At 38.8% G+C, this 25,034-nt stretch overlaps 2 protein-coding genes across 3 annotated transcripts in view; one reads left to right on the top strand and one right to left on the bottom strand.

Annotated features, from left to right (window-relative positions):
- Positions 1-8,358: 8,358 nt before the first annotated feature.
- Positions 8,359-9,282, top strand: LOC135768132 (deep-sea actinoporin Cjtox I-like). The gene is made up of 2 exons (XM_065277277.1): positions 8,359-8,497; positions 8,745-9,282. The coding sequence occupies exons 1-2, from the start codon at positions 8,400-8,402 to the stop codon at positions 9,157-9,159; spliced, it is 513 nt and encodes a 170-aa protein (XP_065133349.1). The 5' UTR covers positions 8,359-8,399; the 3' UTR covers positions 9,160-9,282.
- Positions 9,283-11,548: 2,266 nt separating this feature from the next.
- Positions 11,549-25,034, bottom strand: part of LOC135768235 (verrucotoxin subunit beta-like) — a 14,211-nt gene continuing 725 nt past the window's right edge. Inside the window, exons 2-16 of one of the 2 annotated variants that reach the window (XM_065277444.2) lie at positions 24,145-24,239; positions 22,758-22,865; positions 20,828-22,521; positions 18,025-18,046; positions 17,238-17,334; positions 17,003-17,157; positions 16,820-16,902; positions 16,362-16,463; positions 16,111-16,182; positions 15,853-15,969; positions 13,239-13,370; positions 13,089-13,135; positions 12,973-13,016; positions 12,546-12,590; positions 11,549-12,398 (exon numbers count right to left, since the gene is read on the bottom strand). In XM_065277444.2, coding sequence (XP_065133516.1) covers positions 12,583-12,590; positions 12,973-13,016; positions 13,089-13,135; positions 13,239-13,370; positions 15,853-15,969; positions 16,111-16,182; positions 16,362-16,463; positions 16,820-16,902; positions 17,003-17,157; positions 17,238-17,334; positions 18,025-18,046; positions 20,828-22,521; positions 22,758-22,857 — 2,673 coding nt within the window. In that variant the 5' untranslated portion in view covers positions 22,858-22,865; positions 24,145-24,239 and the 3' untranslated portion in view covers positions 11,549-12,398; positions 12,546-12,582. The remainder of the gene's footprint in view (positions 12,399-12,545; positions 12,591-12,972; positions 13,017-13,088; positions 13,136-13,238; positions 13,371-15,852; positions 15,970-16,110; positions 16,183-16,361; positions 16,464-16,819; positions 16,903-17,002; positions 17,158-17,237; positions 17,335-18,024; positions 18,047-20,827; positions 22,522-22,757; positions 22,866-24,144; positions 24,240-25,034) is intronic. The other variant, XM_065277443.2, reaches the window with a different exon arrangement.

Here is a 25,034-nt window from a genome sequence, read left to right as displayed (position 1 = left end):
TAACTCTGGAAACCAATTCTTGCTCGTCCAATATGGGGCGATCAGTAAAAGGCTCTCCTCGTCCTGCCTGACCTTGCACAGTGTCTGTGCGATTAAGCTCACTGGGGGGAATGCGTATTTGCGCATCCCCCGAGGCCAGCTGTGTGCCAATGCATCCACGCCGAGGCTGCCCTCGGTTAGTGAATAAAACAGGCGACAGTGGGTATCGTCCGGCGACGCAAACAGATCTATCTGCGCACGACCGAACTTCTTCCAAATTAGCTGGACCGTCTGGGGGTGGAGTCGCCATTCGCCGGGGCGCGCAGCTCGAGAAAGCGCGTCCGCTGCTGTATTGAGCGAGCCCGGAATGTGAATGGCACGAAGGGACCTCAGATGCTTCTGACTCCAAAGGAGGAGATGACGAGCGAGATGCGACAGGTGACGGGAGCGCAAACCGCCTTGACGGTTGATATACGCAACGGTCGCAGTGTTGTCGGTGCGTACTAGTACATCCTTCCCTCGCAGCTCCGTAGCGAAGCGTACAAGTCCCAGATATACTGCCCACAACTCTCGGCAATTGATATGCCAGTGCAAATGGGGTGCTGTCCACACCCCTGAAGCCGTAAGCTCGTCGTACGTGGCACCCCAGCCCGTGTCGGACGCATCTGTGTGTACAACAGCATGCTGAGCGATCTGTCTCATGGACACACCGGACCTGAGAAACGCGGGGTCCGACCACGGGGGGAATGTTAGGCGACACGCAGGTGTAATGGTTACACGATGGATGCCGGCGCGCCACGCTCTCCTCGGGACTCGATCGTGAAGCCAACGCTGAAGCGGTCTCATATGGAGCAGTCCGAGCGGTGTCACGGCCGCTGCTGCAGCCATATGCCCCAGGAGCTTTTGAAATTGTTTCAGCGGGACCGCATTCTTTCCTCGGAATGAACCGAGGCAAGTCAGAATTGACTGGACGCGCTCTTCTGTCAAACGCGCCGATAAATCGATCGAGTCCAGTTCCATCCCGAGAAAAGAGATCCTCTGCGTGGGGCAGAGTTTGCTCTTTTCCCAGTTGACCCGAAGACCCAAACGGGCGAGATGCCGAAGCGTTAAATCTCTGTGCTCGCACAGCGTCCGTCGAGAATGCGCTATTATAAGCCAATCGTCGAGGTAAGCCAATATGCGAACGCCGCTCTCTCTGAGGGGTTTTAACGCCGCCTCCACTACTTTCGTGAACACACGGGGAGAGAGGGATAGCCCGAACGGTAAAACTTTGTACTGGTATGCCCGTCCCTCGAATTCAAACCGGAGAAACGGTCTGTGACGAGGGATTATGGACACATGAAAGTACGCGTCTTTCAGGTCTATTGCCGCAAACCAATCTTGGGGGCGAATTGAATTGAATATTTGCTTCGGTGTTATCATCCTGAAGGACCTCTTCTGCAGAGATTTGTTCAGAACGCGCAAATCCAAGATCGGTCGCAACCCACCGCCTTTTTTGGGTACTATAAAATACGGGCTGTAGAAGCCCGATCTCATCTCGGTTGGAGGGACCGGCTCGATCGCGTCCTTCGCCAGCAGGACTTCGACCACTGCACGCAGTACGTGTGCATCGGACGCTTTCACCGTGGTGAAACGAATGCCCGAGAATTTGGGTGTGTGCCGGATGAATTGAATTTCGTAACCGAGGCGAACAGTGCGTAAAACCCAACGAGACGGGCTGGGAAGCTGAAGCCACGCCCCCAGGGACCGTACGAGGGGAATTAACGGCACTGTCGGGGTACCCGCGGTGGGGCGGCTGAGCGGGACAGGTGGTACTGCCGGTACGTCTGCTGGGACAGCATAAGTATCTACAGTATGTGTGTGTGTGACACTGACCTGAGCCCGCTGAGGGTGACGGTCGTCTGGTCTCCTCAGCGGAGAGCACAGACTCCGAGGAGGGTGCTGGTGGTCCCGTCTCCTCAGCGGAGAGCTGGAACTCCTCAGAACACCCGCTGGCGATAGAGGAGAGGGAGGAAGAGCATGTGAATGCCCGCTCACATCTCTCTCGATCCTCTGAAGACCTGGAGAAGGAATAGGAATGCACTCTTTTTGTGGTTTTGTGGGTGCCGGCTGAGAAGCCGGCGGAACAGAAACAAAAGGAAACCAAAGATTCTCCACCCGGCCCTCTACCGGTGGAGGGAGCGATGCCATCACCGTCTCCCGTAGAGTGATCCCATCCAAATCCAGGTCGCCCGTCTCAGGGCCGCTTCGATTTCCGTTTACCACGGGAAGCGGGTGGGGCGGGCGGGGCGGGCTGTCGACGGCTGTTCCCCCTCCGTGGCCTGGAAGATGTTCTAGTGGGGGGGGCGGAGGCAGCCGCCGCAGGGCGCCCTCGGCGAGGAGCAGACGGGCCCGCCGGCGCTGGAGGGCGAGATGCAGGTCGCTTGCGCCGGGGCATGATCTGTGCGATCGCCTCTGTCTGCTTCTGGGCGGCGGAGAACTGCTGGGCAAAAGACTCCACCGACTCACCGAAGAGGCCAGCCTGCGACACTGGAGCGTCCAAGAACTTGTTCTTCTCCGCATCCGACATGTCAGCCAGACATAGCCATAAGTGGCGTTCCTGGACCACCATCGTGGACATGGCACGACCAATCGCCTGCGCTGTCACCTTCGTAGCGCGAAGAGCCAGGTCAGTGGCAGCCCGGAGCTCCGAAAGGACAGGCGAGTCGTGTCCTCCCTCGTGCAGATCCCTCAAGGCTTTGGCTTGGTGAACCTGCAGCAACGCCATTGCGTGCAGGGCTGAGGCCGCCTCTCCACATGCCTGGTGGGCAGCGCCCGTTAAACCGGAGGACTGTCTGCAGGCATGAGAGGGGAGGGTTGGGCGGTCCTTCCAAGAGGGAGCGTGTGCCGGACACAGCTGCATCGCGACAGCACGCTCCACGGGAGGGATCCCCGTATAACCCTTAGCGGCTCCGCTGGTGAGGGAGGTGAGGGGGGAGGGCTGAAACGGCCGTAATCTCGTGGAAAACGGCGACTTCCAGGTTCTAGTCAGCTCCTCGTGCACCTCGGGGAAGAAAGGCACCGGTGGAGAGGGTTGTGAAACCCGGGCAGCTCCAAAGAACCAATCATCCAGGCGGGACGGTTCGGGCTGAGGGGGGGGAACCCACTCTAACCCTACGGTCTCCGCCGCTCGAGCGAGCACGGCCACCATCTCTGGATCGAACTCCGGCGTCCCAACCCGACCAGAGGGAGGAAGGGCGTCGGGGTCCACGTCAGGGGGAGGAGGCCCACCCTCGGATGCTGCGGCGTCGGTGGACCCGGAGGGCGGCACGATGGATTCTAGAGACATCGTAGAACACGACGCTGAAGTCTCCATCGGCACATCAACCGGCTGTGGATGAGGAGGCTGAGAGCCTGAGGACGAATCCCCCGCTCGGCTCAGCACAGTGATGCGCAGGTCGTCCTTTGAGAGCTTCACAGCCGCACCGTGGCGGCGTTCAGCACTCGCATGACGAGGGTTGCGTTTTTCCCGGAGGAAAGACAACCGTCTGCGCAAATCCACAAGGGACATGTTCTCGCAGTGAGAACACTTACCCCCAGCGAACGCTGCCTCTGCGTGCTCGATGCCCAAACACGAAAGACAACGCTCGTGACCGTCCTTCGGACCCATGTATTTGCCGCACCCAAGATCGCACGGACGAAAAGCCATCCTGAAAAGGACGCTGATGTCCGGATATACGAGAGAGTGGCTGCCTTTAACAAGGCACAAAGCTCTCTCGTATCACTCTTTTAGGGAAATTCACTCAGATGCTTAGTTGATGAGCGCACAGGAAGGCAACGCACACACTAAACTCAAAACAAAATAAAGATGTAGAGTCGTGGAATTAAGCGAAGCGTCCGCTGTGGTATCATCCAGGTGGATGCTGCACATTGGTGGTGGTTGAGGAGATTCCCCCATTCATATGTAAAGCGCTTTGAGCGCTGGAAAAGCGCTATATAAATGTAACTAATTAATCCTTCCTTAAATGCATTAAACTTTCGTTTACAAAGACGTGAAACTCAGCGAGTGGTCAGGGGTGTTCACTGATATCCTCACACAAAAATCGCTGCAAAAGATGCTTTCCAACAGGTTTTATTGTAGTTTTTGTCCAACTCCATTGACTTGTATTAGTTGTGCTGTGAGGTACGGTATTACTCCGCGCCGGGAACTCTGTTTGTATTCTTGCAATTGGCAAAGGCGGATTATCGCCACCAACTGGGCTGGAGTGTCTATTATTCAAGCTCTCAGCAGAAGAATTTACAGGTGTAAGGCGTTTGGAAAAATAGGTCCACAAGTTTACAACGAATGCTAAAACACCTGTTGGAAAGCATCTTTTGCAACGTTTTTTGTGTGAGCATATCAGTAAACACCCCTGACCACCCTTGAATAGATTTAAATCATAATTTAACCACAGGGTTAAAGAAATAAATTAAACCTAATAAATGGAATAATTCTTATAGAAGCGCTAAGGAAGGAAAAAACACGAGATCCCTTCACCAATGCCATTGGTATCAGTTGTTGGGCCGCTGGGTGGCTCTTTACACGGCTGATCTTTCATTAGTTTCATTTTGCGAGTGCATGAAAGTTGTGCATCAATTGTGCTGACCATCCAATGGAATGCATCCACTTGTCTTCCGATCGACGAAAACACATCTTAATACCAAGTGTAAACAGCCCTTATGACACTGTGCTGCAACGATATCCATCTGGGCATTTCATAATGGCAGTCTATGGCATCGTTTCCTAGGGTGCCCAAAATGGTTGCTAGGGCAATGTGGGTACTACGTTCGTGCAGAGTCTAGCACTCTCTTTAAATTTTAATGACCCACATGTTTTTACAAAATGCTCGCTCGGAGCTATGACCCGTCAAAGTTCTTTGCATGTTAAGTCTATGGGATGTTTTGGTGGTTTTTCGCACGCCTTTTGGAAACCCTGCACCTGACCGCTTATAAAAGTCAGAGCACACCTCTCCTTAATAAGCTGGCCGATTTGAGCCCTCATTCATGGGCCTATGACAAACTGTGCAGGACAAGTTAAGCGCCAACATTTTGTGCGGATCGAAGACGACGAAAAAGATGAAGAAGACAAAGAAGAAGATGAAGAAGACGAGAAAGAATATCCCTGATATTCACATTGACAGTATATAACACAATCTGCAACCCATTGATGATTTTTTTCCTTTCTGGAACTAGTTGACACTGATTCAGACTCTTTTCCATTGAACCTACCAACTCTGAGTTCAGCGATGTGGATTGAATGGACCAATGGTTGATCATTGAGCAAACTATACACATACATCACACACGCACGCACGCACACACACACACACACACACACACACGAACACACACGTACATTTATTGTAATTGTCTATTTCATTCAGTTTTCAAATGTATACTGCATGATACACACGCACCAAATGATTAATTAAACAAACAAACAGTTTAACTGTTAACAACCTGATTTGTCACTAGTGCTCACCAGTTCTTCCAGACGCGAGGCACATAGTGTATAACAGCATTGGGCATGTGCTCCCCGAAGTTGCCACGGTATGTCCCACATAATGTTTAGCTTCATTTTCTTTTCAACTTCATGTGTTGACCACATTTCTATTACATGCAAAATCCCACCGGGACCCGCGGGTCTCCTGCAAAAAATTCTGACCCCCCACTCCCGCCCGCAGCAAAGGTGAACCCGCCAGCTCCCGCGAGATTTGCGTTGGGTCCCGCGGGAGTCCCGTCCCAATGCAGCCCTCCACACTGAATTTAACGAGTCAGACCTGTTCACTAAATGAAACAGGTCTGACTCGTTTCTTATACTTAAGATCGATACTAGACTGAACTCCAGCAGATCAGATATTTGCCATTTCTTGAATGACCTGCATTCATCACATACCATCGAAATCTCTCCATAAATAACAGAAAGATAAAAATGTAAAACACAAATGGTAATCTTTTCATTTAGAAATGTGACTAACAGAACATGCAAAGATTATTGAAATGGATTGGTTCTCAAAAAAAAAAAGAAATGTTGGATTAACTTAAAAAATTGTGTCAACAGGTTCCACGCAATAAGTAGTAGACTAAAAATGTAGTCTCAACAAACAATAATTTAGTTTAGTTTACAAAAGAAGTAAACTTAACAAACCTTAGCAGTCTCAACAAACAACAATTGAGTTAATTGTACATGAAAAATTTAATTATTGACGTCAAAAATGTGAATAATGCCATTATATAAACTCCATCACCTTTAATTAGTATCATCTGTTTAATAACAGCATAACACTGAATCAATCAATCAATCAATCAATCATAGTGCAGCTGCTCCATATAACTAATCATATAGACCTTTTCATTGCAGCTTATTAAACACATCACAAAAATATTTGAAATGAAATGTTACATTTCAAATCATTGCTTTTGTTTGTTTGTTTTGGTTCTAAAAATATATTAAAATAAGTTCATTCACTCATACACTGCAAAAAAAAAATATTGTCTTAAATGGTATTTTTGTCTTGTTTTCCAGTAAAATATCTAGTAATTCTTAAATTGAGATACATTTACTTGATAAACAAAGTGGCTTAAGATTTTAAGTCTTGTTTACTGAACTAAATTGTGAAAATCATGAGTTTTTTTTTTTAGTTAAAACAAGTCACAATATCTGCCAGTGCAGTAAGAAATTGAGTTTATTGAATTTAGTTGAAACTCGAATTAAGTGTATTTTTCTTACTCTTGTTTTTTATCATTTATTCAGTAAACACTGAAAAAAATTATTCATTCAACTGACTAATTTTTTTAAAGGTAAGTGGTTGCAATCAATTTATTTAAGCTAGATTAAAAAAAATAAAAATAAAATAAAATAAAAAACTTTTGTTTAAATGTAGCTTAAATAAATTGATTGCAACCACTTACCTTAAAAAAATTAGTCTATTGAATGAATCATTTTTTTTCAGTGAACAAGACTTAAAATCTTAAGCCACTTTGCTTATCAAGTTAATGTATGTCAATTTAAGAATTCTTAGATATTTTTACTGGAAAACAAGGCAAAAATTCTAAGTAAGACAATCATTTTTTGCAGTGTAATCTGTAAATTTTACGCAACAATGGCTGAACAAAGACTTTTAAGTAAAGCTGACAAGACACATGTTTTTTTTTGGTTAAATGAACTCAATTAAATTAAGGTCACATTCTTAAATAGATTTTTTAAGTAATCGCAACATGAAAGGATTAAGTAAAATTGGCAAAAGTAAAGTTCTTATTTTTTACACTAGATTCACAATAGTTCATTCCCTTTTAGACAAATATCATGCTGTAGTTCCCAAAGGGCTATTATCAACAGCAGCCTTATGGTGCATTCACACCAGACGCGGATGAAGCTTAATAGATAAAATATAAGTGATTTATTTGGTTTTGCCACACATCTTTCACTACAGATAAAGTATAGCCTACTTTTTAGACTTACCATGGAAAATATTAAAGTATATTATATTATTTACTACATTTTATTAATTTACCATAGTAAATACTACAGTATATTCATATTAAAAAAGTGTAGTAATTTACTGTTATAAACTAAAGTTTAGGCTACTAGTATTTTTTATGTGGGAGGAGTGACAATTGACAAATCACAGACGATCATTGCACAAATATGTGTCAGGGTGTATATATATATAAGCAGTGTTCAGTTAGTCTTTGACAGATGAGAAGAGTTTTGCTAAAGGTGAGTAAATTAAGACTTTATGCCTTTTATAGTCATCACAGAGACATTCATAGATAACGGAGCCATGAAGATTTATACAAATATGTTACTATTTAAATGAATATTATTGATTAATCGATCTAAATAATACATATAACAGCAGTGGAAATAAATGTGATTTGGTAAATATATAAACTAATCTTCTTATGTAAACCAAGGTCTGACAGAAAAGTTTATTTAAAACTGAAATGTTTTTATATAATACATTTAGACAGGACTTAATTTAATTAAGCCATCAATTTAAGCCATTAATTTAACATAACAATTCTAATTTAAGATATTTAGAAAAAAGTTAAACTAACAGAATTTAAATATTTTTTTTTACATTTATAAGAATGACTCTGTTCTTACTTTATCTGTTGAATTGATCATAAACGCACTGTAGAGCAACAGATTACCCAAACGATCACAGAAAAGGTCAAGCATATTCGTCATTTAAAAAGAAATGCCTTTTCCATGTGATAGCAATATTTTCCTTAATTCCTGACTCTTTACTCAAATATTTTATCAAATATACATAAAAAAAATGCTTATGAATGTTACATTGGTGTGTTTGGAGAATAAACTGAAACTCAGCTTTGATAAACAATCTTTGTTTTTTCCTAAGTTTTTATGATCCTTCAGTTCTAAAAGTAGTGACAACATGTCTGCAGAGAGCGTGTCAGCGAGATTAGACACCAACAGGAACTGCACAATAGAGATCGACAACAAGAGCAACAACTACAATCTCATCAACCCACAGTAAGGAGAAAATGATGATTGTGCATTTAGGGATAAATTTTCATTTGTTTTGTCTTACAGATTATTTGAACTTCCCCTGAGAAAAAAACAAGCTATTCTGATGCTTCCAAGTACACTTAAAATAATCAAATGTGTTATTCGAGACAAATAATGTTACCCTGTGAAAAAATGACACAATTAAACATAAAGAAAGCTGTCATTTTACTGTTACTTTGTAAAATCATAACTAACTCTAAACTTTTCTTAGAGTCTACATGTACCATGGATTCAACCACACTATTCTTCAGCCCACCATCGGAGCCCGAAGCATCTCAGTCTGTGCCTTCACGAAGACTCCAAACACTGCCTGCGGTTCCATAGGCGTCTTGACCTATGACCTCTTCGACATGAAGAACCAGCGTACCATTGATCGCATGGCTCTTCTGTTCTCTGTTCCCTACAACTTTAACTTCTACGATAACATCTTCGCTATCGGGTTGATCACAACAGCCCGTCAGTGCAATGAAGCCCTGTACAACGACATGTATTACGGAAAGGGCAATTTTAACCGTGCGGAGGCAAAGAAGGGAGGCCTCACATACACTTTATCGAATGTTGAATTAAGAGCAACTATGTCAAATATGGCCAAAGCTATTATTAAACTACAGATTTATGACCGGTGAGGCTAAAAATGAAAAATGGAAAAAGTTTAGCCTTACAAAAGAATTTATTTTCATGAATTCATATGTAAAAGTATGCAATTGTGACTGTAAAATCGAATAAAAAGGCAAAGTACTTAAAATTGACTGAATCATGTATTGTATATTGGATCATTTACATTATTAGTTACATAGTGGGAAGTGGTTGAATGTCTCAGGTTAATTTTTTTCAAGATACATATATAATCTTGTATGGAAATACATTACATGACTATGAGATTAATTCAATGCATTTAGCAAAACATTCATACCAGACTCACTCTTTATTTACCTACAAATTAAATTGATAAAATTAAAACCTCAATCTGGTCCAAGATCACTGAACTGGATTTCGGTGGAAAATCTGTCACAAACACTGACAAAAATCTGACAATTTAAGAACTGCATTTATTAAATTAACACTGTAAACAATACAACATTACAGGTACAGTAAAATCATTTGGGACATTTATTCTGCAATAGGTCACACATGCTAAATTAATAAACTTGTAAAAACAGTCAATGCAATAAAATAATTATTTATGTTTTATAACACAAAACTGTGTGTTAGGGGAAAGTGTTAAAATGTATATCTAAGAAAATAAACAAACAAAAACCTAACACAGATTTTGGAGTGTTCATGGAGAGCGCATGCCTAAAGAAGTGATACAGAAAATCTGTTCTGTTATTCTACTGTGAATAAAGTAAAGTAAAGTAAAGTAAAGTAAAGTAAAGTAAAGTAAAGTAAAGTAAAGTAAAGTAAAGTAAAGTAAAGTAAAGTTAAGTTAAGTTAAGTTAAGTTAACTGCCCCCCCCTTTTGAGTGGAAAGGGAGGTGATGTGCACCTTCAAATTAATTTAAATTAATTTAACTTTGTCATTCTTTGGTCTAGAAGCAAAATCTTGGTCTTTTTAAAGACAACACTTTAAAGTTTCTGAATGAAGTGTCTAGAGTTGTAAATATGAAATAAAAAAAGCTAGAGCAGTTTAAGTTTATTTTTTAACAAAAAATAAAAGTATATTTTATTTTAGAAAATAAGTCCATGAGTCTCAATAAGTTCTGTTCCAAATTTCAAGTAAAAATCACAAACAATGAGGTTTTTGTTACACTTTTAGTAGTTTTACCAACTAAGGCCAGTAGGTGTTAATGGTTTGCTGCATACTCACAAGTCACAAATTAATAAATTACTGTCAATGCATGACTATTAATGAAATATGAAAACTATTAGTGTCATGGTTCTGCCATCTTGTCCTTTGTTTTATCTAGTCTTGTGGCAGAATCATGACAGACCCATGTTTTGTGTGGGTTCACGTGGTCTCAGTATTGGTTTACTAGACCACGTGTTCCCTGTGTCTTGTCTCTTTTACCCCGCTCCCTTGTCATCCTCTCCTCATTATTGTTTGATGTATATTACCTGCTCCCCTTTTGATTTGCTCCCTTATTTAACCCTCTTGTATTCATTGTCCTGTGCTTGTGCATTGTATCACTACCTGTGAGTATACTGTGTCTTGTCAAGTCTAGTCTATTGGAGATTTAGTGTTAAGTCAGTTCTTTGTTAAGTGTAATCCAGTTTAGTGTTTCAGTGTAGTTTTGTATCTAGTCAGTGTTCACTCCTGTTTATAGTTATCCTGTTTATATTGTTTTGCCCCCTCGTAGGTTTTGTTTTCTGTTTTGTATTATATAATACAAGTCTTTCGTTAAGTCATCCATCTTCGTCTGCACTTGGGTTCCTCCTACACAAACCATAACAATTAGAGCTTACCATGGGTGCGTTTCCCGAAATCCACCAAACACTTCCATGTTTTCCTATTTAAAGTAGTTACACGAGTAAGTATGATGGAACAAAATAAAACTTTTGTTTAGAGCCATGGGTATGAATGGGGCTAGGCTAAATGCTAACACATTCACGACGCGCTGTAAAGTGCACACATTGAAAAAAGATAGCCATGCATTAATTTGTCTAAGTTGAGGTAAGAACATAGTAAAATATTGAAAAACTGTGGTGTTTTCCTTTAACTTAGCTTTGTATACTGTGTTAGACTTAATGAGACTAGTTTTGTTGCACTTATGTATTGCTGTTCTTGTGTTGACCTAATTACTTATATTATTTACCTCATTTGTAAGTAGATTATAATAAATGCACTTACTAAAAGATTATTGTTGTAATTAATAAATACACAAATCTGTCACACAAATATCTAAAATCTGTCACACATCCAGACAGTATATAACAATCATACAAATGACGTGTCTGACAGTTGTACAGGAGATCCAGATGTTGCTTTTTGTAAGTTACAGCAGAACTGGATCATCTATAAACAGGAGACTGATCTGAAATCTGATGTCTGAGTTCAGTTAGATGATTCCTGAGCTCTTATTTATTCATATATTTACAATTAAATTCTAAAAAAGTGATGATTAATAATTCCCACTAGAAATGTTGACATTAACATTGCAAAGAAAAGCTTTATTCTTAAATTGTCATTTTTGTACAGACCTTTTGACACATTGTTTCAAAGCAACATTTTTTTCTTTATAATGCCATTAAAAATGTTTGTGAAAAGTTTTTGTTGGTGGTTTGTTTAGATTATTTTATACCAAATTACAGTTGTCAAAATAGACAGCAAACATAACCAGTGCTTTTTAAGAAACTGAATTCCCTCAATACAACTGAAACCACAAAAACATCAACAAAGTCACTGACTCAAAAAAAACAGAAAAAAAAAACAGTAAACAAGTGAACTTCATCAATCTCAGCATAACTGATTTATGGAAGCACATTTACAACAGCAACACACAGTGGATGAAGTTATAAAGCTCATATGGGATTTAGTTTTTAATCCGGTTCATCAGACACCTATGGTATTACCAATGTCTAGATAAATCAACAACCAACTAATGATTTAAAAACTCAACATTTAAGATTTTATATTTGATCTATAATACTGATTATAATGTTTCTGTTATGAAAAGTGTTAGCTCTTCTAAAAGCTACATCTGTTATCATCAATATCAAAATAAAAAAATGTAACACTCATCAATGTTTTGATTTAACACACACATATATATTATATTTATAAGGTAATTTGTAAAAACATGTAAAACTAAATAATATTTGAAAGGCATACAATGTAAATCATAAATGTAAATCGTAAATCTCTAAAAGGTTTAAAAATGTTTAAGAAACTCTTCTAGATTTTTATCTGATGTCCATGCAGTCCAGACCTACAATCAAAAAGATTTGTTTTCATGTTACTTCATCAAATTTCAGATTTACTGTTGGTCATTCAATTAAAAATAAAAATATTAACCATGAAACTCAATTTCAGACCTAATGACAGAAAACAACAGACAGTACAACTCATACAGTACCTTCATCTTCTTCCATTAACCATTCACACGACTGCATTCATGAATCTTTAAAATAAAAAATAAAAATAAAAAATGCATATGACAATTTACTCTAAAGATGAAATGATAAATATTTAAAACAGAGTCACACTGATTATTATTATTATTAACTCTTACTGGTTTTTATTCAACAACAAACTCCAGATTCGTCTTTGTAACTTTACTAAAACACTTAACCAGAGATATTATAAGAGAGACAGTAACCTTCAGTAGATAAATGAATAATATGAATTAAACTTTACTCAGTATTTCTGCTTTACGGTTAAACACTAATGGATGGTAAAAATCTTAAAATGATGTTTAAAATCGCTTTAGATGAAGTACAGCGTGTCACATTATAAATCAAAGATCAACAACACATAACATCAGTATATAATGTGTTACTCACTGTGTTTATTGGGTCTGTAGAAGAGCATATAAGCACTTGAAGACCTGTAAAGACATTCATTTAATAATCTTCATAACAATAATATTACAGTAAATGAAAGATAGCAGATACTGTACCTGTACACGAAGTTCTCGTCTCTTTGTGAAAGATTGTTCAAAAAACTCTAAAGAAAAATCATCCAGAAACATAATCAAAATATAATGTAATATTATCAGACAATTTTTAAATTGTTGTTCACAAACACACTTTAATATAAATATAAATACCTCACACACGTGGGTTTCATCAAAGCGATACCATTGTTGATTTTCACATTTGATGTCTGCATTAAAGTGTCCACTTTGATCTGAGCCATAGTAGTTTATTATGGCACAGAGCTCAAAGTAATGAGAGGAAACCTGAAATTAAAGACAGACTTTATGATATTTATTTGTCTTTGTTTCATGAATGTAAGGCAGCTGTTTAAGAGATCAGCATTGGGTTTCTTGTGGACATACTCATAAAGCAATCAAATCACCAGGTGGTGCTGATAACCAGGATTCAACCTCTCTCATATTTCAGATCACTGAAGGTCTACTGAATCTATGTAATACCATATACATTGTATGTTGTGATGCTAAGGTTTCATCTTCATCTGATTGGTGTCATTTTAAGGTCATTGTCCGATGGGTAAAAAGGTTTAATTTCTATAATTCTAAGAGAAAGTGTACCATAGTTTATAATTTAACAATCCCATTTTGTGACCCTTCAGGTATTTATTTATTAATTTGTTTATGTGTTCATTTTATTTAAAGAAAACCTTTGAAATATATATTTTAAGTAGCCTAAATAAAAAATGAATACGTTTTGGTGCAAATTGCTACCATTTCCTGGATTGAAATTTTAACATTTGCTAAGTGAGTCCCATCAGGTGAAACGTTTTTACATGCACGCTTGGGATCTTCACGCACGCCCACTAGAACACTTGGGCAAAATACAGGAAATACGAAGTATTCAAGTGGCCAAGTGCAAAGACTGCAACTGTGGTTACTTGGACGCAGCCTAAATATGTTACATGTTTCTACAGGATCTTTACGGTATCTGTGTGAATGCACACACAGATTCAGGAAAATCATAAATTAACCAAAAATCTAAATATATCCCGGAAAAATTCTGGATGCATTTTCCGTGTATTTCCCGTAATCTCTGTGGGGAAAGGGCTTATTAAATCAGAAGCACTCTGTAGTAACTTTCCATAGAGGGTTTTCACGGCGCGTCAACAGAGCGGAAGACGCCATATTGGAGGCACTCCGCATTACAACAGAGCAGACACTGATGTATAAGCCGAACGTCGGCAAGGAAAATAGTTAATTATTGCCGTGTTTGAGATGGTACCAACAGTACATATTGAGAAAAACATTTGGATTATTATCGACTTCCAAAAGTTATTAAAAACCAGGGAAAGGAATGCAAGAAATTATCAGAGGAGCGACGCTTGTGGTTGGTAAAGCTCAGGAAAAAGAGTAGTATTGTTTTAGAAATATGATTGAAGTACATAAAGTATAAAACAATTATGCTTCTACTTGTTGTGCTTTATTTAAAGAGTATTTAATATGTACTTTAGTGTATGCACAAAATGTACTTAAACACAAATAAAATTTGCGCTGCAATGCCTTAATGCCAGTGTGCTTAATTGCTCATAACAAATTTTCTATTGTAATGATAATAATATTTTTAATAGTAAATGGTAAAAACAATTATTGCTTTTATTTTTTACTGTGCTTATTTTACAGTAAAGCACTTTGGTAGGACACTGGCTATTTTAAATTTGCTATATAAATAAAGCTTACATTGACATATGGGCTCTGCATGAAAACTAGGTAGTTGACTAACTTATATCGGGATATGCAACTGAAGGAAGAATCGCCGGGTCGTCACAAATCCTAGAAGAGGGAGCTCGTAGGGATCTGCACCGCCTATAAATTGTTATTTCTCGAAATATCGTGCCTTTTCTTGTGGTCCAAGTCCTTCCCTATATTCCTTTGCATCTTGGATGCGTTTTCTGTTGTTTAGACATGTCTACATTCACTTAAAGTATCCAAAGCGCATAATATTCCATTGTACTCCGTTCAGTTCTTTACACCGAGTGCCTCCACAATGGCCGCGAATCCGGGTTACCGCCCAGAACGTGACGTCGGTGAAAACCCTCTATACCACTTGGTATGCATTGCGTCTATAGCTATGACTTTTTAACTTTTGATCATTTTAAATAATTGAACTGAATCATATTCTGCTTTGTATTCTTTTACTCAACATTGAACCTGCTGCATAATAAATTGTTATCATTGAAAATTCTTCAAATATTGTTATTTCCGGTAGATGGTATAACTGCAGAATAAGTCAAGATAAGATCATACTGGAGTTTTGATGTTGAATGGAGCATGGGGTACAGATTTCTGTCTATCACCTGGCTTAGCAAGTTGTATGAATGTGACTGAATTAACTATTATTATGTTCTGAGCAAGCACGGGGTGGCCAGACTTAAAAGAATTAGTTAAACCTGCAACCTCTGACTAAGATTAGACTTGTCGTGAGACCTACATAAGACTCGGATCGCTAATGAACGAATATTTTAAGATTATGAAATGTATACATAACCAAAGATCTAAATTATGACCAACAAATTATTTAAGCATTCACAAAAATGTATATCACAATAAATTGTAGTCAGATTAAAATACAACTAGAGATAATTTTGTGTTATGCGCCAGGGAAAGAAAAGACATGAAATCTCTTCACAACTGGATTCTGTCGTTGTCTCTTTACATGAAGTTAACTGGAAAACAGAAGTAATCTGATAATGTTTAAGTCCTGTGAATCAATAGTTTCACATGTAATTACCTTCAAATGAGGACGAATGGTCACTTCCAGTTCATTTTTCTTGTAGGAATCCACACTTTCTCTTATATATCTCCTCAAACGTACAATCAGTATTTTTTGTGAGTGGATCTCATGTTTCTAATGAAATATGAACTCGGTTTTAAGACACAGAATGAAGCCTTAATCATATTCAGTAAATTGTGGTAAATTTAACATTTCACAACTTTACTCCATCAGAACAGGTGTAAATATTTACTACATGATAGAAAAGTTACTTGCCGTTCTCAGAGGTTCTCTGCAGTGATGACAGAACTGCTGCATGATTCCTTCTCTTATCTGTAGAGCATCTTCCTACATAACAAACACATCAAATAATATCAAATAACATCTGAGAAATAAAGTTTCATGATGATAATGTATTTATTACAGCTGCTTTTACTCATCAGATTTTATGCCGCACTTGTAATTTATTCTCAACATTTGATCTAAGTTAGACTTTTATTCAGTACTAAACGTCATAATCTACATACCACATCTTGAAATTCTTGAAAAGTGACTGAGATTATTCCAATTATTGAAACAGTCCAGCATAAATGACATTTTTCATAAAACGGCTCAGCAAACGTAAAAATCTGAAGTCAGAAATAGATTCATTAATAATCTATGAATATTGATAGTTTAATCACAAATTATGCTTTATGTTTTATGCACAAAATCACTTAAATTAGATTTTTTGGTCTAAAATCTAGACTTATTTTCTTGGGTCGTTTTGCTCATCAAGAAAAAGCATCTTAATTTAAGAACTTTTAGATATTTTTACTGAAAACAAGACAAAAATACTAAGAATTTTTTTTCTTGAAAATAATTTTTTGCAGTGTAGAAAGCAAGAGGACAATCAAAGTCGAAAACTAAATTTGAACATCACACCAACTACCAATCAAATTGATTTAAGACACAGACTGTAAGTTATAACAGAAACTTGAGTCACCTCAGATGAGCGAGTCGCCATAAGTATCTCCCACAGGCCTTGTGCTAAATATTGAATTTCATTTATCATCCTAAAAATGACGTCTAAAAAATACACAAATATGAAACAATAAGAATGTTACGGTCATGTATATTATTTATTTATATTGATTCAGAATCTTTTTTTAAACTTAAATTTATTTACTTAATTCTTTTCTGTAATGTAAACTAAAGATCTCGTCAGCTCTTTCTTGAGTTGTTTGTGTTGAGACCGGCCCTTGCTCGATGTCCAACTTTTCGAACAACACCTTTAACTCTTTAAGGAACTCATCCTTAGTAGACCCATCAACTGTGTTCAGTCTAAACAACACATGATATATTTACTGTAATAAACTCTGATCAATCACAACAGAATGAAATGAATGAAGTTATTTGTTTACCTCATAACATGATCTCTGTATTCTTTAGTCATGTAAAGAGTTTGCAGAAGTGCATTGAAACAGCTGCCCCATCCAGGATTTTTCAAACCACAATATCCTTAAATCAGAAACACATTGTTATCAACATCATTCCACAAAAAGTTGTCACATATGTGTCATGTTCCACGTGTTTTGTGTGGAAGCACATGGCCATAGTTTGTTTTGGTGTGCCATGTGCTCTCCTGACCTGTTTGCAAAGTTTTGGTGTTTTGCCTCCTCTTCATTTGTATGCCCTTCACTCTAAAAAAACAAACGGTGCTATATAGCACCAAAACAATTGCTTTGGATCGTAACGATAGAAGAACCATTTTAGTGCCATATAGCACCTGTGAAGAACAGTGAAGCACCAGTGAAGCACCAGTGAAGCACCAGTGAAGCACCAGTGTAGAACCATATAGGGGCCATATAGCACCACATATGGTTCTACATAGCACTATATGGTTCTACACAGGTGCTTCACTGGTGCTTCACTGGTGCTTCACTGGTTCTTCACCGGTGCTATATGGCACTAAAAATGGTTCTTCTATCGTTACGATCCAAAGCAACTGTTTTGGTGCTATATAGCACCGTTTGTTTTTTAGAGTGTTGTTTTAGAATAAAAGCCTTTTTTGTTTACCTGTTGTCTGCGTCTGGGTTCTGCCTGTGATATCCCTGACACATGTGCCATTAAAAAAACATGTACAGCTGCTTTAAAGAGTACTCTGACTCACTTTACTCTGGTAAATAAATGATAAATACCCTGACTTACCCATAAAGGGACGGATCCTCCCCTGAAAGAAACATTTCATATTCATTAACAACTAAAATAAATATTTGCTGACATGTAATGATAACAAAAGTGTAATCATACTAGTGCCATATAATGAATAATTACAACTAATCATTTACAGAATAAAAGTTCTTGTTTACATATTATATGTGTGTGTACTGTTTGTGTGTAATAATTATGTATAAATACACACACATGCATGTATACATTTTAGAGATATGTACACGTGTATGTACATTTTTATATGTATATATAAATTATATTATATATATAAATATTTAAAGGTGCAGTGTGTAGATTTTAGTGTGAATTGCACCCCTCCCTTTCGAAACACATAGAGAAGCTACGGTAGCCGGCACAGGACAAACATATAATCGCCTGAGACAACTTAGTAACAAACGTGCTCTGTACAGCAGTTTTCCATTTAGGGCTACTTTAGAAACATGAAGGCACAAAATGGCGGCAACCATGTAAGGGGACCCTCGGTGTAGGTAGATAAAAACGGTTGATTCTAAGGTAATAAAAACAATACAGTTTATTTTGTAAGGTCTTTATACAGCAATGAAAACATAGTTGTCTATATTAGAATGCATTGCTGTCAAAAGATCCTTCTAAAAATTTACACACTGTACCTTTAATATATACATATATTTTCTTAAAATTACACATGTATGTATGTGTAGTTATATATGGATAATTATCATACATAGTACACACATATAAACAGTGATGTGAAAAAGTTTTGTCTCTCTTCCTAATTTTTATTGTTTGCATGTTCACACTTTAATGCTTCAGATCATGAAACAAATTTTAATATTTATGAAAGATAAGACAAGTTAACACACCATGCACTTTTTAAATGAAGGTTTTTAACCAATATGGCGCCGTGTGAAAAAGTGTTTGCCCCCATACCCCCAAAACATAACTTAACTGTGGTTTATCACACCTGAGGTCAGTATTTCTAGCCACACCCAGGCCTGATTACTGCCACAGCTGTTCCCATTCAAGAAATCCCTTAAATAGGACCTGCCTTATAACGTTAAGTAAACCAAAAGAAAGTTGGGATCCAAAGATATTCAGAACAAATGCGAAAGAAAGTAATTGAGATCTATCAGTCTGGAAAAGGTTGTAAAGCCATTTTTAAAGCTTTGTGACTCCAGTGAACCACAGTGAGAGGCATTATCCACAAATGGAGAAACCATGGAACAGTGGAGAACCTTCCCAGGAATGGGCGGCCAAACAAAATGACCCCAAGAGCGCAGCGATGACTCATCCAAGAGGTCACCAAAGACCCCACACCAACATCCAAAGAACTGCAGGCTTCACTTGCCTCAGTTAAGGTCAGTGTTCATGACTACACCATAAGAAAGAGACCGGGAAACAATGGCCTGTACGGCAACGTTCCAAGACGATAACTGATGCTGAGGAAAAGAAGATAAAGGCTCATCTCAGTTTTGCCAGAAAACATTGTGATGATCCCCAAGACTTTTGGCAAAATACTCTGTGGACCAGGGATGGGCAACTTCGGTCCTGGAGGGTCCGTCACCGTCTTGCGCACATCCCGACAGACGTTGGCTGATGGCTTCTGACCTAGACCATAAACATCTCTCTTTTTGCACAAATGGAGAAAGACGACGCAAAAGCAAAACTTTCTGAAAAGCGTCCTGCTTTAGAAATGACCACTGTGGTAGATGAAACAGAGACAATCTGCCCTTTGGATATTAATCCTCTGGACTGATCGCGTGCTTTTTAATAAGGTAATGTTGCGTGAATATCTGATAATGTATGAATCTTCTGTTGTTGATCTGTCACTGCTGTTTGCACATTCAAATTAAATGTTTTGTTTTTACTAGTTCACAGACAACCGTCAACTATATTTTTACTCAATGACAATTTCATATTAAAATCCTATAAGTTAACGGTTAATGTTCGGTTCAGAAGCTACCCTAGTTGGATCTAAACTCTGCAGGACACCGGCCCTCCAGGACCGAAGTTGCCCATCCCTGCTGTGGACTGACGAGACAAAAGTTGAAGGTTTTGGAAGGTGTGTGTCCCATTACATCTAGTGCAAAAGTAACATCACATTTTAGAAAAAGAACATCATGCCAACAGTAAAATATGGTGGTGGTAGTGTGATGATCTGGGGCTGTTTTGCTGCTTCAGGACCTGGAAGACTTGCTGTGATAAATGAAACCATGAATTCTGCTGTCTACCAACAAAACCTGAAGAAGAATATCCGGCCATCTGTTTGTGACTCAAGCTGAAGCGAACTGCAACAGGACAATGATCCAAAACACACCAGCAAGTCCACCTCTGAATGGCTGAATAAAAACAAAATGAAGACTTTGGAGTGGCCTAATCAAAGTCCTGACCTCAATCATATTGAGATGTTGTGGCATGACCTTTGAAAGGCGGTTCATGCTCGAAAACCCTCCAATGTGGCTGAATTACAACAATTCTGCAAAGATGAGTGGGCTGAAAATTCCTCCACAGTGCTGTTACAGACTCACTTCAAGTTATCGCAAACCCTTGATTGCAGTTGTTGCTGCTAAGGGTGGCCCAAATATTTTTTAGATTTAGGGGCAAGCACTTTTTCACATGGGGCCATGTGGGTTTGGATTTGGTTTTCCTTCATACTTTAAACCTTCATTTAAAAACAGCATGTTGTGTTCACCTGTGTTATCTTCAACTAATATTTAAATTAAATTAACCACTGAATGATGTAAACAAAAACTATTAAACGATTAGTTGCGATTCATCGTTATGCAGCCCTAGATCATACCTCAGTTTTAACTCTGATCACATCAGATTCAGTGATGTAATTGAGTTTTCCCACCGCTGCACATTTAATCTCATATTCAGTGCCTGGTCTCAGATCAGTCAGAGTTACAATATTTTGTTCCTTCAGCACAGGTTGAGATGTCCAGATCTTCTCTTGCTTTATTTTGTAGAGTAACCTGAGCTCCTCTGTAGCAGGACATGTTGAGGGCTTCACTTTTATAATCACACTGTCACCTTTAACCTCTGCTGTGATTGGACAAGCCGGCCGTGATGGAGGAGTTAAGCAAACAGCTTCAACACATCCACCTTCATACAGGAGAATGCAGGAACCTGGATGATCCTCCATTTGTTTTGATGACACAATAAACTTGGCTGGTTTACAGTCTTTTGAATCAATCAAGCTCTTAAACATCTTCAAGTTGCTCCTCATAGTCTTGTGGATGGCAGGGGTGAGCCATGATGTTTCCTTCTTGGAGTCAGGGTCCATTTTATTTCTCATTGTTGAAGATCTTAGATAGGTCAATTGTTTAGGAAGGAGCACATCTGACCAGTCCAATGATGTGAATGTGTAGCTGACCAGATTTTCAACATCTAAATTCATCAAGATTGCCTTTCGGTTGTCTTCTACCTTTGCACCAGACTCAATCAGCTGTCTGAGCAACGTTTTAATGATCTCTGACTCTTTCTCTCTCACCTTCATCCATTCTGCAAGCTCACGTTCTCTGAATGGAGATTCATGATGATCTTTCAGTAGATCTATAAGTGCCGAGTCTTCAATCTTATCTCCACGGATCTGAGGCAACAGAGAGCCGAGTTTCTTCATGAGACTCAACTTGTATTTGTTACAGTTCTGCTTCATCTGCAGTATTTTATTTTGAAATGGAGGTAAAGCTGAAGCAGGAGAGTCTTTCAGAAGATCACTGCATTTCATCTCAGTTGTATTTAAACTCTCTAAAGCTGATTCTATGTCACTGACTAAATCAATGCTGATTTCCTTCAGAAGTTTTGAAGCTCTCGAGCTAAGTTTGCTCAGAGGATACAGCCACACTCTCAGTGGAACCACCTGATCTTTGTTTTCTCCCAGCAGTTTCGGAAGTTCAGCGTAAACCTTCAAAGCATCTTCAAATGAAGTTGGATTAGACGGCAACTGAAAATCACCATAGAAAGTGACACTGAATTTTTGCACCGCATTCTTCTGAACCTCATTCATGTTTAGATTCGCATTTACGTCTACTGTAATGACTCTGAGTTTTTCGAATGCTGCCTTTACCTCTCTTTCTACTGTAGTTTTGTCCTCATCTAAAGAAACCTCTCTGTCGAACACAAAGCAGGCGTCAGCTCCGTACAGCACTGCTGTCACCACATGTGTTGCTGTATCGTGATTAAACACCTCATGGTGAGCTATATTTTCAGATGCTAAATGGTTCATGCTCAGTTCTTCAAACCTGGTAGTTGAATGATAATGTAAAGTTAATCTCTGCTGAATGAAAGACTTCTTGGTGTCATTGAGATATTTGGCTGCACCGGTTACGTTGATCAATCCACCCAACAGACTCAATTTCATAGAGGCTTCAATGTTCAATAAGTTTGACTTTTCTTCAATAGAGTCTGAAGCTGTAACTTTAAAATCTGTATTAATTTGGCGATGAGATCGAATACTCTGCTTGAGCTTTTCTTCATCCCACAACGTGATTCCTGTAGAGAGATTTTTTAGCCAAAAAAGAAAAAAACAAAAACACACCAAAATTGTACTTATAAAACTTTATAAAATTGTTGCCCTGCATTTCCCAGGTAGCATAGCTACATCTGTAAGATGTCTGTGTTAAAACATCTGATAGAAAAGGTCTTATATTAGTGCTTCCTGGAACACATTTTCTAAATAATTTGTTACCTTTATCTGGGTAAAGTCAAAGATAATTTTAGTGTGGTACCTGGCACGAGAGCATCTTTCCTGCAGTCGTAGAGCATCCCCAGCTGAAAGGGTCTACCTAAAGCAGCAACTTCTATCACATTCACTCCTACTGACTCCATACTGAACACTGACAATATAAGAGCACATCAGTGAGGATACAATCATTTCTCATGAACATCTTACATTACCTAATAAAAGTCGAAGTCTTACATTCGTAAAGACATAATCCATGGCATGAAACAAAGAGTAGGAACAACAACATACACATGACCAAGAAACAACAAACAAGAACCGACAAAAGACAACATGGCAACATAAGGGATTTAAAGTGCACCTATTTCATTGCTAAAAAAACTACTCGTAATGTGACGCTCCTTATCATGTTTGAAAGATTCGCTCACAATGCAATGCTAACAGGAGTTAACTTAGCGGGAGGAATTATGATAATTTCGGTCTTTACTACATCAACAATCCCAGAAGCAGTGGCGGCTGGTGACTTCTTTTTCTGAGGGCGCATGATGCGAAGTTCGTCACAACATGTATGTAGCCCGTCATGTGTGTGGTACGTAATTTCAAAATATGTGTTCTGCACTTTGAGAGATCGTATGTGCATCACGTGTCCTGCCAAAATAAGTGTCTGCTGCAGACGCGTCAAAGGGTTTATGATAAAAGAGACGCTCGCGTTTGCCAGATACTCGCATAATCTCACGTGTAATCAAAGTTTAATGTTAAGGGAGTGTCTTTTGGAACATGAGCGTCTCTTTGATCATAAACGGTTTTGATGCGTGTGCAGCAGGCACTTATTTTGACAAAACACGTGATGCGCACATGATCTCTCAACACGCAGGACACATATTTTGGAAAAGGGAACCACACACATGATACTCCGAACACTTATTTTGAATTCGCGCCCCTTGGATGAGGAGTCACGAGCCGCCACTGCCCAGAAGTAAACTGTTGCCTACAATCCGTGCGTTTGTTGTAGTTCAAGAAAAGAGATTTACGTTGGAGACGATAACTTTAGCGTCATTGTTTACTTTGGGGTTTGTACCTTTTGCATATCACTAACATGTACTAATGCACACTTACACACCAAAGGAAATGTAAAACCATGAATTGGACCATAGGTCCTCTTTAAATATACAGACTAATCAAGGGTAACAAGGGACACCTGAAGACTACAATGACCAAGACACAAGAAGGACTACAACAGGAAATGACATGACAAATTTCAAAATACAGGTTTCCAAAATTAAAGACATGAACTCCAAAACACAAGATTCATGACACTTGCATACAATAGTTACATCTCTGTTATTCCATAGCAACTACCAGGGTGCTTTGGAAAAAAGGAAGAAGTGGCTTGACCCACATTTAACAAGCATTTTAAGATGCTATGGCCTCACCTTATTTTGTATTCGGATTATGTTATATTTTAACAGTAGATGCGGCCCGCATACATGAGGAGGGCGGGCTGGGAAGTATGAGACTCCTGATGTACCTGCATAGAACAGTGCTGGTAAATTAAGTGTATGCCTACAAAAAAGTTTTTGTACACAGAAAGACATAAACTAAATAATAATAATAATTTACAATTTATTAACTGCAAAAGACATTGCACAATGGGATGAGTCCTCACAAAATATGGAAAAGATTATTCACGTTCCACAAATTATTAAGACATAATTAGGCTACAATTCATTAAACAATATTATCATTAACAATATTATAAAATGCATGGCAGATAAAGATAAAATATCAAATGAATCATAGCACAAACTATTTGGTGACAATGCTGTTGTGATATTGTGTAAATTAATGGTAGGCTAATATATATATATATAACAGAGAGAAAGAGAGAGGGAGCGAGAGAGAGAGAGAGAGAGAGAGAGAGAGAGAGAGAGAGAGAGAGAGAGAGAGAGAGAGAGAGAGAGAGAGAGAGAGAGAGAGAGACCTTTGTTTTTGTCTCCCGTATTCAAATACAATAATATTAAATAATACTGCATTATAAAGCCTTATAATCCCAGATTAAAATGCATGTTTAAGCTGCCTTTATTTAAAAACAACTTGCACTGACATCTTAAAATATAATAAAAGTAATAAAATATATTGATTAAGGGCTAGTTGTGGATTTATAAACTGTCATGAAAACTGCCCATATGTGATTAGCCTGACATTTAACATATAAGAGCAACACCTATAGGACGAATTACAAATAGACACAAAACATCTGCCAAAAGTGTTCTGTTCGTTCCCTTATCTGAACATAAAACTCCTCTGAAAGTGCGCCCCTCCT

Source organism: Paramisgurnus dabryanus, chromosome 23, assembly GCF_030506205.2.
Source record: "Paramisgurnus dabryanus chromosome 23, PD_genome_1.1, whole genome shotgun sequence".
NCBI lineage: Eukaryota > Metazoa > Chordata > Actinopteri > Cypriniformes > Cobitidae > Paramisgurnus > Paramisgurnus dabryanus.
The sequence above is the reverse complement of the archived record's forward strand: the minus strand, read 5'-3'. Positions and strand labels throughout refer to the sequence as shown.